Source organism: Salarias fasciatus, chromosome 5 (assembly GCF_902148845.1).
Source record: "Salarias fasciatus chromosome 5, fSalaFa1.1, whole genome shotgun sequence".
NCBI lineage: Eukaryota > Metazoa > Chordata > Actinopteri > Blenniiformes > Blenniidae > Salarias > Salarias fasciatus.
In genome coordinates, this window is record NC_043749.1 from 6,414,256 (window position 1) to 6,427,311 (window position 13,056).

Here is a 13,056-nt window from a genome sequence, read left to right on the forward strand (position 1 = left end):
ACCGGATTTTGCTTGATGTTGAAAGTTTTCATCTTTTGGGAAAAATGCTGAATGACAGTTAGAAGCTGTGCAAGCTGCAGATGTGTGTAAATCAGCTTTCTTGTGTTTTTTGTTTTTTTTGGGGGGGGGGGCTCGCCACCACATCCTGTACAATACTGAGAAAGTTGTTCATGCATGTATTTTTAGCAGGCTGGATTATTGGAGTGGAGTGTTTACAGGTGTCACACAGCTGCAGCTAAATCCAGAGGAAACGCAAAGAGGGCGAAACGGATCACACCTGAGCTTCAGGAAGAGGGTTATTTAGAGCCAGAAGAAACATGAAGCAGCTTTTAAAACTTTAATTGAATTGAAAAAATTGTATTCCATAGTCCTAATCGCTTAAGATTAACATTCTTAATTTTCTTGCTCTAATTTATTTTTTATTTCTTTGTAAAGCACAGTGAATAGTGCTCTGGGATGAAAAGACCTCTGGGAAACGCTCACCAATGGGACAATGGGTCATAAATCTTAGTTTGTGTGCTCCTGTCCTCCACCAGGGGGCAGCATTGCACCGTTCAAACATCTGGACGCGTGCCGCACGTGGGAGCGAGACTTTTTTTTTGTCCGTGAATGAGCTGAACGCCTTTTAAAACCATCTTATTCTACCTGTTCCCAGATAATTCGCTCTAATCCTTTAGCATCTGTAACGCTACATGTAGTACACAGTGTGTGTGTGCGCGTGTGTCCCACTGGGTCCATACACGCATCCATCCACTGAGCTCAGCTCCCTTGAGCACCTCCTCTGCTCTGAACCCAAAATGAAATCCGGCTCACAGTCTGTCCCCTGCTTTTGTCCGCCTGTCTTGTTGGAGTCCGTCTCCATTATCAGCCCACACACACACACACACACACACACGCGCGCGCGCACACACAGCACAGGCAACAGCTGCCACATCAGCTGCTAGCATTCACCAAAAGCACAGGCTGGAAATAATTAGGCCATTCTGCCAGTGGGACAGTAGCCTGATGTTGTAATGATTGGAAGCAGCTTTCCTCTCTGCACCGACCAAAGAGGAACAATAATATTTGGAGCTCATCAGTGAGGACGAGCCACATTCTCATCCTCTCAAATGAAAGTACACAGGGGAGCCACCAGGGGGCAATAGCTCATTTTCACCCAATGTGAGGATATTGGTTCAATCTGCATCAGGGTTCTTCTTCATGTCACCTGGCTGCTTTTAGCATTAATACTTTCTCCACAGCAGAGACTCCCGGGTCAGGCTGTTAACCGCTTCAACTTTTGTGATAAAACGGAGAAGCAGTCGGCGTCACCTGTGAGGTGAGAGCCGGGGTGAGGCCCGCAGCGTGGCCACGGCGACTCCGACTAGTGGTGGAGGTGGGGACTCAGGTAAGGCCTCACCCCTCGTGCCTCGGCCCAATCCAATATTTTCACTGGTAATCCCCCTTCCACTCCTCAACACTGCTGCTCTTTCAGAGTTAAGTCCACATAAGCTCCCACTTGAGTGCCAGAGGCAGAGCAACAACGGGGATGGTGCGGTTGCCTAGCGACGTCCCAGTCACTGCACCTGAGGGTGTTGGGTAAACACCCGGAGCCTGCCAGAGGGAAGAGCAGAGGAGTCGCGTCACTGTTTCCCTCCTTGACATTTATCAAAAGCGGCTGTTATTAATTTCATACATTCAGAGCTATTGTTTCTGCTCTCACCCCGGGATGAGATTATATAATAAATCTTAAGCGAGGTATATACGAGTGTGTGTGTGTGTGTGTGTGTGTGTGTGTGTGCACATGCCTGCGAGTATTGTTCAGAACTCAGCAGTGGGGGCTTTTGTCATATTCCAAGATGGGTTTTGACTGATGTGATAGTGCTGCACAGCGGGGGGTTCCTCTTGCACTTGTCTGGCTCTCCATCCTATAAAGTCTGCTTGTTTACGCTCACAGAGGGATCCAGTTATAATGATGGTTAGAGGCTGATGAAACGTCCCCCAGCTTCCTTCACTTACATGAACTGCAAGGTTATGAAATTCTTTATTAAAGCAAGACCCCTATAGCTGTATAAATAAAAGGGTTGTGATATTTCTTGTTTTGACATTACGCTGCAATCTGGTGAATTCAAAGCTCCTTTCGTAATCCTCCCCGTGCTTCATGCTGTGAGACAAATGCAACGGTAAAAAGTCAGTTAATCAATTTTATTCTTTTCAACGCCTCCTTGCGTAGCGTTGATTAATCTCTGAGCTTATGAATAAAAGTCCCTCCTCGGAGGGACACGAGAGTGAGATTCGGATGAACCGATGTGGCACGGTGTGATTCAGCCGCTGCTCTTCATCATCCATTAAAATGCGCAAATTCTGTAGCCCAGAACCACTTTTGCTCTTAAATGAAATAGAATGATGTTAGTCCCCCCCCCCTGCCACCCCACCCTGTGAGGAATGAAACGCCCTGACATGTAACAAGCAGCAACAGCTCATTAGTCTGCGCCGGGACGCGACACGCCGTCTCCTGCATGGCCGTGCCCCCCGCCTCACCCGGGGTTAATGCTGACTTCCGGACTCTTTTGTTATGGGGTCGAGCGGGGCGGTTTGCTTTGGCCCGCGGATCCTATAATAAGGCCAGTGTTTATGACCGCTGCTGAAATGGGTTTGTAAGCGCGGCTGAACCTGTGAGGTATTGACGCAGGGGTTAATAGCCTGTTGGCCTCTTTAATGGAGCCGAATCAGGCCGAGCAGCAGGCGGCGGCGGCGGCGGCGGCCCACAGGAGCAGAACATCTCCGCTCACAAAAGTCATCTCCTTGCATGGAAGGGGGGACACACGCCACAACGCGCTGGGGGGGTGTGACACAGACAGAGACCCAGTCTCGGTTCTAGACCGAGCCCGTTTGGTTGAGTGTGAGGAAGGAAGCTGTGGCTGACGGAACATTTTGAAAAGCAAACACCAAACTGAGAGTTTGTATTTACGCTCGCTGCTTCATCAGACACAGTAATGATTTGGACTGAATGTGAACACTGCGAGACGTCAAACTCATAACGGCGAAATGCGCTTCCTAATGTTCACGAATAAGTGCATTAGACAGGTCAACACAGTGAGAGGTATCATCCATTAATATCTACTAAAAATAAATAGGCGTGCCAGTAAAAATTAATGAAGAACCAGAACTACGGCTCATGTTTTTATATTTCAGCCAACTCATGTAAATACCGTAATTATTTCTATATTGTTATGATGGTTTTCTGTAAAAACATTTTTTTTTTCTCCTGTTACTGAAGAGAACAAAGGCCTGATGGAGAGATTCGTGAAATTAATTACAGTCATCGGGTTATTTTCACTTTACAGACGATCAGTGATGTGCTTGATGTGAATCTTTTGTTATCGACTATTGTGATAGTGACAGATTGTTTTTTATTTAAGTTCCGATAAATTATTTGTTTCAGCTGCAGTCATGTCAAAGTCACACTATCATTTGACACCCCACACTCAGCTGTTGTGAAGCTGTTGGATCGTGACTGTTCTCTTTCACGGTTCATCAATAACTTATAATCAAAGCACTTTGGCTGCGACACTGTGAGCAGTCGCCCCGACTGTTTTGGCATGTTTAGAAAAACAGGAACTCTGCGTAGTGACGGGTCTTGTGGCAGTCTAAACCATTATTTATGAAAATTACAACCATCTCAACATAAATCCATCTCTTTGATACCTTCTGGTGCAAAATACAGTGAAATGCCAACAAAAATTCTCCTATAGTTGTTGCTCTTTACTTGTTAGGATATTCATTCTCAGACGAGGTAGTGACGAGTCGCAGTTCTTTCAAATCCAGGCGCTGCTGTTGCTGATGAAGAAACTCATTTTATTTCCACGCAACAGGTGAAACCACAATTCCAGAAATGTCAAAAACCAAAATCTTCTGGTTCACAGGAGTCAGGCAGTGTGATCCGACAGAAGACTCTGACGTACAGGAGAACAGCCAAACTGAGGCGCATTCACACAGAAGGACCGACAAACTGATCAGATGAGAAAAGCCCAGTTTATACCGCAGGCACCAGGGGACGACGATCACACAATCAGGGACGGGCGAAAGACATCAGGACAGGGAAGAGCAATCAGACATGAGGAAGCGAAGCCAAGGAGCCTGGAACGAGAGACATGAATCCTGACACGTCGACTCCTGATGTAGATAGTTACTGTTTACAAGGCGAGTGGCAAACGTATGTCCAAGTAACATCAAATGAAAATAAAACTAATTTGATAAATTGCAACAGTTATTTTAATCACAAGGAAGAAGGCGCTGTCGCTCGTCTCTTTCTCTGTCCTGCCTGGTGACTGACTTTCAGCTTCAAATCTTAATCAAAGGTGCTGTTGCTCACATTGTCCCATTAGTGAGAAAACATCACTAAATCTCCTCAATGTAGAAGGCACTGTTGCTGTTTGATGAGAATACTGCTATTTACCACCTCGATCTAATCAGTCTGTTCTTGAGTCTGGGTAAACGTTTACAGGCAGTATTACTTTAAAAGTGCATGTGAAAACAAACCTAAAGCTTCCACTACAGTATGTACTCTAGACAGCAGAGGGAAGAGTGTGTTCATTAGTTCCACACTGTCAAGGATCTGCAAAATATCCACACAACTGTGAACCACAAATATTCTCAGAACGTTGTTCAAACGCCGACTTCAAGTTCAAAACGTTTTCGGTAAGAGAAGAAATGACTGTGCATAAGCTGTTTTATTTACCATGTATAATTCTTGCTCTTTATGGCACGGGGGATATATCAACATAAAATAAGCATAAGAGCATAAACATTCAGCTGTGACTAATCAGCTTACGCCGTGCGCACGTGGCCAGATCGGCTGCTCCTCCTGCTGCGAGGACTGTAATATCATCATCGCATTTACAAGACTAATTTTGTCACACACGTGTGGTGATCAATTATTTATTTATACTAATGACAGTGCTGTGCATCCATTATTCATGCTAAGCACCGGTCTTTCTGGAGTGATGCTGACAGGGGGAAATGGCCGAGCAGATCGGAATGGAAGCTTGATTGTATCCTAAAGGACACCAGAGACCAACTTGGCTGCAAAGGAATCCTCCTCTAGCATTTAGAGAGGCAGCGGGTGTCCCGGGGAAGGCACTTAACCTGTGGCTGAGGTGAAGAATTACATGTAGTTGATTAGAACAGCTGCTCTGCTTGAGGATGCAGCTCAGATTTCCCACTGCACTCCAGCATGTAATCACACGGAGAAGTCGGTCTCTGCAGAGCCGCTCGGCATCGACGGCAGCATAAAATCCTCGTACTTATATAGAGGATGGCAACATGTAACACAAAGGCAATCCCATGATGCATCATTCACCGTGATCATAGTGTCTGATAGGTGAAATGAGATCAGCATGTTGAGGTATTTCCAGTATTGGCTTTAGATCTTTTGACTTAATTATTCTATTGGTCTATATTATTTTCTTTTTTTTGTTTTGTTTAAAAAAAAAACAAAACATGTTTACACCATGGGAGGGTGAGAGAGACAGTATCTTAATTCTACTTAGAGTCTTGCATTTGCAGTAGAAATTGTCATTAATGCTCACACTGGGTTTGATAAAACATTTTGACACTCAGAAACCTAACACATTCTCCTCGGGGAAAACAGGAATTCCACAGGGAGAGGCCGAGATGAAATCAAACCTGGAATTTCCAGCAGCTAAGAGAGAAGGACGAGCGCTGCAGCTGATGGACGGCGCAACATTTTAGAAATGTTACGCCGCGTGAGATGACTTGTCGACATGCTGTCTAAACAAGTCAAGAGCCTGATTCACAATCCAACACCAGGCATCCCACAATGCAACTCACCTGTATGCCTTGTCAACAGCTGTATTTGACACATGTTTGGAGGCAGAGTGAAGCTGGCTCTTGAGCACAGTCTCACCTGGAGTGACCCACAAGTTGTCCACTCGCCACAGGTTTGATTGCCCTCCGAGCGTTGTGTTGCAAAACCGCATATTAAATAAAAAACCTAATTCTGGCTCTCCGAGTGACGTGAATTGTTGATACATTAACCGGTAAGCAGCTCAGTTGTTTGTGCAAATAAACAGAAATAAACCCACTCACCTGCGCAGTAATAGCAGCTCCTGACACCACGCCACTTCACGTTAGCGAAAACACGGTGAATTCATTGAATGAAATATATTCAGGAATATGCAACGCCAGAAAGTGCAGCCGAATCGGTGGCTGCATGTGAAGCACGGCCTCAGCACAATAAAGATGCTAATCTGCTGATGTTAAGCACACTCAGTGTTTGTCCTGTCCTTTATCTTAATTTAATGTGCTAGCGCCGAGCATAAAACGGAAATGAGGGTAAATGAATGAGACTTTTAGAGCTCATCATAGGTTTTTACAGTTCATCCTGAGGGGAACACACTGTTATGGCAAAATGCACGACAATCGCTTCCAGAAATGTCAAGAAACATTTAAATCAAAACTAAAACTGTCAACCGTTCGACAGTAATGTAATGAAAAATTGAGTGATCGCCAGAGTTTTAAGATACATCTAGTGGAAACTGTGAAAACCAGATCCTGCTGGTGCCCTGTTGTGCAGAACATTGTGATCAGTGTCACCCATTCGTTTCACGTCTTCAACTGAAGACGTGAAAATGATCTATTCTAAAAATGTTTTCTGGCCTTATGTGCTGCACATAGACAGGAAACTGATTGGTTTTGCAGGGCTGCTAAATATCTGCAAACCATGTTTCAGGTTAATGAGTGACCCTAAATTTCCCATTAGTCTCTGTGTGTTTGCCCAGTGAAGAACTGGAAAGCGTCCTCAGTTAGCTGGAATCACCTCCACATCGCCCTGAACGGAGTGAAGCAGTTCAGAAGATGGAGAGATGGCGGCAGCTGATGGCTAAATGAGGCATTGAGGCTGTCAGGATATTAAGTCTTCTCAGCAGAAATGCTTCACCTTTAAAGCATCATCAAGTCTTCACTGCAAACTGCTCAACCTAAAAGGTCCGACGTGTGCATTTATCAGTTTATAGCATTTTTTACGTTACAACAAGATGAAAGCCTTTTGCCTTTTTTCAAACTGAACAAAACGACCTTTACTTTTAATCCCAAACTCTTGTTCTCACCTCTCACATGGTGGTGTGGACTGACGTCTGGTTTCTTCTCACACATTTCAGATGAATATTGGTGACTGAATTATCTGAGGCTGTGAGTGTCAGAGTGTCTTTTTGTGTTTTCCCTGCGATGGACTGGTGACCGGTCCAGGGTGGACCCTGCCCTCGCCCACAGTCTCCTGGGATTCACTCGCGCACCCTGCAACCCTATTCGTTCATGCATCTACTTTACATACCGCCTGATCCGTTCTGGGTTCGTGGTTTGCTGGAGTGGATCCCAGCTAACTGAATCAGACCATCACAAGGCAAACACACACAGACTTCCATACCAAATGAATTTGTTTGCTAAAACGCACCTTTTGTTTCATGGTTCGGAGTGACCTGGAATAGCAATCAAACTACACTAATGCCCCATTACTCGTTGTTGCTTGTGTTTGTTCTCTACATGCATGTGTGTGTGGTTTTCTTTCATTACAGAAACGAACAGCACCCACTAGTGGCTCCACATGACACCCTCACAGTATTTATGCTGTTTCCGTGTAAATGAACCTTGTTTTCAAAACATTGCGGTGTAAATGTGAAATTTTCCTGAAACGAAAACGAAAAAACGATGAGTTGTCACTTGAAACATCCTTGAAATGGGGCGTTTAACAGTAAAATGTACTGAAGCAATAATGTCACCATCACAGGATTTGCTCCTTTCAATTTTGCTTTGCTCATACTTGAAGGTTTCGCAGTCGGGCTGCTTGGAAAATCCTATCTTTGCAGTAGTTAATTGTCTCCAGCAGATCAGTCATCCACATCATGAATGGCTGGTCGTTAAAACTCTGATATTTTTCTCCTCCACTTACGGCAGGAACATTAAATTCATTCTGCTGCTTTGATCTCATTTTAGACCGAGTCCTGAAATAGCAGGAGGCTGCGAGTGGTGTCAGCAGAACCGCAGCCAGCAGCGCCTGTGCTCCCGCTGCTGAATAACAACATCCACATTAAAGTGTGAACAGTTGATCGCACAGTCAGCATCAGAACCAACATCCGGTGGTGTTTTTCAGATTGGACTGTTCCCAGCCGCAGCCCCAGAGACTCACTAGCTATATAGAGAGGAAATGAAAAGAGCCAGGCTTGGACATGTTTGAAGAAGAGAACTTTATTTACAACACACAAGGCACTGGCTGCAAGCCAGCAGCAAAGCTCTCAGTCTATATACGCCATTTATCAAGGGGGCAACTCCAGTTTGCTTTCTTCTTCCACTCCGCCTATCTGCCACGGGGAAACCAAGTGAACTTCAAGCTAAGCCCATCAAAGAGCCCCTTCCTTGAAGTTAATCTGCTTATCTGCCGACTGGCTATGACCAAGAAGACTTTTTTTTTACCAATCTGATTATTATTTCAGGGCAAGCGAGCCCGCCACAGATGGCTCCCGCATTAAAACAGGTCCGCCGTTCTGCCGGGCCCGCCGAAAAATTCATTATTGTACCAGGGAAAGGTTAACTTGGGTTTATTACTGGATGTTCTCATTACTGGGATACTCAGGGAATCAAAGCACCTCTCATTACCTAGATCAGCCTGTTCCATCAGCCCTGCTCACCTCGGCCTGTCTTCTTTGCCTCTTCATTGCCCGCTCCTCTCATTTCTGCCCACACGGGGCATTAAAAGTACGACTCGGCTTCAGTCTCTCATATTCCCCCCCCCCCCCCCCCCCCCTCAAACCATTTTCTAAATGTTATGCATTGTTCACGCTGGGTTCCAATCTCGCTTTTTTGCAGCCCCCTCCCTCCGCTGACCCTCTCCTCCATCCTACTAATCACCTCTCCACACGGCCTACCTGCATTTTGCCACTGCCTCATTTTTCTCCCTCTTGCCTTCTGCCTGCCTCTCTGCCTTCTCTCCGGGTGTCTCATTAAAGGCGCTCTATCTAATGAGATTACGCCGTGGGGATTAATGGTGTGGTTAATTGATAGACACACAGCCGGAGAGGATTAAATCCCGTTAAGTCCCCAGCGGGATTTTTTTTTTTTTTTTTTTGGGGGGGGGGCGCTGCTTCAGCTGACTAATTGAAATCACAGGAACGGACACAAATATACTTCCTGACCCCACAAACTGCTCTAACAATTATTCGTCTGTTACGCAATGAAATAACCAGTACTGGTTGTTTCATTAGAAAATGAGGCCGCAGCTAAAAAATAGGGTCAAAGATTTAACTGCACGATTCCCCTGGGGAGGCTGTTCCACTTTACAACCATTTTCTAAAACACAAAAAAAAAATCCCAACATAATTCCACATTTGAAAACAAAAAAGAAAAAAGAAAAAGGAAATAAAGTGCAACCATTCAGTGTGCATATTACAAACCAGTCACTTCCTGAACAAGAAAGAAATATTTAATTTAAAGCCACTATGTAGAGGTCTTTTCTTTGTTTTTGTTTCTTTGAGCCTACTCAAAGTCAGTTTTCACTCTAAATGAATCTGATTGTTTTTTTGATCCTACTATTGAGGCTGTCAGTATCAGAAACATTCATATCCAACACATAGCGGCTTTAGTCCGATGGTATATTAGATGATAAAGCTCCGCCAATCAGGATTTTGAAAACAAGATTCCGGAGGCCCATTCTCGTGATTATTTAAAGCTTTGTAACAGTACATCTGAAATGACCAGCATTATTCAGGCCGTGACACATGACTCAGCAGACTGAGCGCACCTTGGCAAGAAAATGATGCAAAGAAAAAAAAAAAAAAAAAAAAGGAGGAAAAAAAAAGATGGCACATTTTCAAAACGTGTTGTTTTATTTTCTAAAGCACACATCCAGTATCGAGGTGATTGAATAAAAGAAATTCCAGTACACGGATTACTAGAACGACTATCAGCAGGCATGGCGAGTGAACCTTCAGCCAGCGAGGGGAGGGGGGGAGGAGGAGGGGAGGGGCGTTTAGAAAAGGAGTATAACAAAGCACTTCTTGAAATTAAAAAGAAATGTAAACAAACAAAAAAAATGTCTAAGCAGGCATCTTAAAAATGGAAATATACGTGTCAACGAAAGACAAACATAAATATCTACATATTAAAAATGAATGGGCCAAAAATCCCTCAAAGCCCGAAGTAGAGCCAAAGAGAGAGAGAGCAGCAACTTTTATCATCAATACTTCAAAAATATGTATCTTACAGTATTTTTATTTTCTCAGTGTCTTTATACAGAGTATATTCATATAGTTTCTTCTGACTATTTTCACATTCTCACCACATAGTAACAAGTGCTTCGAGTAAAACATTTGGAGGAGAAAAAAAAAAATCATGCACTTTTTAATACTTTTGTTGGCCTTATAAAAAACGGGAATGTTCAAGGCGACAAAAAAACAAACAAACAGAAAAACCTTCCCAGACGTCTTTTCAACGAAGTCATTTCAAGTTCCACTTTCTCGCCCCTCTCGCCTGACGGGTCAGATCACGCCTACATGAGCTTTACACGGTGGAGAGAGCAACACAAGACCGTACAGGGCAGGCAAGCGTCTCAACATAAAGGCTCTGAAACTCATGGGTCCACAGAGGAAAGGCAGGCATTCTCCACTAAATTAGAAAACCCCCACATATATAAAAATGCTCGCACGGTCGCGTTGACAGGTGATGCTCGCGAGAGTCAAACTGAGCAGGTCCTTTGAGAAGAAGCGCCGTCTTCTGACTCGCGTTGGCTTCGTTCGGGCCGTAATTTGCTTGTGGTTCGATGTCCAATAGTCCGCCCTGGTTTGTTTGTCCTTCCCTCCCGGGGCTGGCTGCTGGGGTTGTTCATGTGCACCAATGTGAACGGGGAGGAGGAGGAGGAGGAGGAGGAGAGCGACAGGCGGGGCGAGTTCCAGGACTGCAGGAGGGGGGGGGAAGGAGGAGGAGGAGGAGGAGGAGGAGGGCGACAAGAGGACGCGCCTCCGCTGTACTGCACGAATGGCAACCGATCCTGAGATAGCAGGAGTCTGATACAAAAACACACCACAAAAGGCACTTTATAAAATGACAGTGCTTCTGTTCTAAGGAAATTCAAGTTGACAGCGTTAAAGAGACAGAGTCAGAGAGCGTCTTCCCGGAAACATTCTCTTCAGTGTGAGACTAAAGCAAGAGATGGTTCTGTTGTAACAATCAATTAAAGCACAAATTCACTATTTGTGTCTCTCACCAGCGGCTTGACTCGTCCCCAGAGACATCCAGGTCCAGCACGGTGAGAGAGCGACAAAATTTAAAAAAATAAAATCAAAAAAAGAAAAACAGAAAAAGAAAAATAAACAAAACAAAAAACATCACACTACAAACTCGCCACTAAAAAATATAAAGCCAGAATACAGTTGCATTGCAGTGGACTTCATGATTGTGGGCTTGGTCGCAGTGAACAAGCGGCTGTGGCCCGTCTGAGGGTCCGTTCCTGACAGAGTCTGCCGAGGAGCCTGCGTCGTGTTGGTTGGCCCCCGCCTGCGGTTTAAAGGAGCGTCCGTCCAACCTGTCCAGCCTCTCCCGACCCCTGCCGAAGCCCCGCCCAGCCCCCCGCCCCGCTCTCAGTCGTCGTCCCCTCCGCCGTAGAGGTCGGCTAGCTTCTTGAAGCGGGGGCCCCAGTCGTTGAGGTAGTCATAGTCCTGGTCCCCCGAGCTGGTGGAGTTCAGCGAGCTGACGGAGCCGGCGGTCGAGCCGCTGCCTTCGTAGTCGAAGACCAGCAGGGAGTCGTACGGAGGGGCGGTGGGGTCGTTGTCTGCCGCCCTCAGACCCTGCAGCCAAGAAGACAAGGAGGGCAGACATTAAAAAAAAAAAAAGAAGCTTCCTAACCTCTCCGAGCGACCGAGGTCTCATTAGGAATCAGTACAATCATTATTCATGTCTAGAAATACAGAAGAATTTGGGAATTTCGGCTGAAAAAGATTCAGGTCATGAACATACATCATTGATGAAGTCTCCTATGTCTCCGGGGTGGGGCAGGCTGGGCCTCACTGGGTACTGTGACTCAGCAATCACTGGCCTCTCGTCCACCCGGCGCACCCCCGATGGCTTATTGATGATGTGGTCCAGAGACTCCGGCTGCTGCAGCTGGCTCAAGTCGTAGTCCTGGATGAAGGCCACGGAGGGAGAGTCCCGGGTTAAAATCATCCTCATCTAATCACTCACTGCTTCTAAGCTTTTTTTTTTTTTTTTTCCGTCGCTGCAGAAGAGTTTGTGTTTCAAAGCGGGCTCGGTTTACAACTCCATTCAGCCTTTGTTTCGGTCTCATTGTTCGCCGTCAAAGACTGTCAGCCTTTGAAGTGTGCTCGTGTTCAGTCTGAGAGCGCTGAGGGGTTTCCAAACCATGCCTGTTTTTTTTTTTGTTGTAATTCTCCAGACTTTATCTGTACCAGATCCAAACAGCGTCCTGTAATGTTTGTGCTGCTACTTATTGAATCATAGTACGCAGCATCAGCAGGTGGCAAACAAGAGTTAATTCTCTTGAAATCTGAAAAGTGGACCACGAGAGGACCATTTTGTGAGAAGCTTGCACTGAGCATGCAGGGGTCTTCTTCACTTCCTGTAACAGAACTGAAACACATGCAGGTAAACTGGCGATCCTGTACATGACTGTGATTTTTAGTGGCTCTGTTTCACACGGAGATGGCATCGCTTTGCCAAGTTTGCGCTCTTGTTTGTTAATAGAGTGAAGCCACACATACGTGAGCACTACAGAACAATACGCTATAAACATTAACAGCAGCGGATTGCTGCTCCGGGTGACGCTCGACTGTAAAACTACTAAAAGTTTAAAGTTCCAGGAGAATCCGGACTGGCAGTCACGACACTCTGGAGGCAAACTCTATTGTTACTGCCCATCTAGTCCTCATGCATGCAAAGAGAAACAGTAGCAATGTTTCAGAAAGGTTGATGCATCACATTTACAAGAGGAAAACTCCCCGTCGCCTTCAGCTCATCGGATAATATGAGCTAAACTCCAAGTTGTTTGCTTCG

At 45.4% G+C, this 13,056-nt stretch overlaps 1 protein-coding gene across 2 annotated transcripts in view; it reads right to left on the reverse strand.

Moving 5' to 3' along the window:
- Window positions 1–10,976: 10,976 nt before the first annotated feature.
- Window positions 10,977–13,056, reverse strand: part of cdh4 (cadherin 4, type 1, R-cadherin (retinal)) — a 207,621-nt gene continuing 205,541 nt past the window's right edge. For both annotated transcript variants that reach the window (XM_030092691.1, XM_030092690.1), the window contains exons 16-17: window positions 12,004–12,168; window positions 10,977–11,834 (exon numbers count right to left, since the gene is read on the reverse strand). In XM_030092691.1, coding sequence (XP_029948551.1) covers window positions 11,628–11,834; window positions 12,004–12,168 — 372 coding nt within the window. In that variant the 3' untranslated portion in view covers window positions 10,977–11,627. The remainder of the gene's footprint in view (window positions 11,835–12,003; window positions 12,169–13,056) is intronic.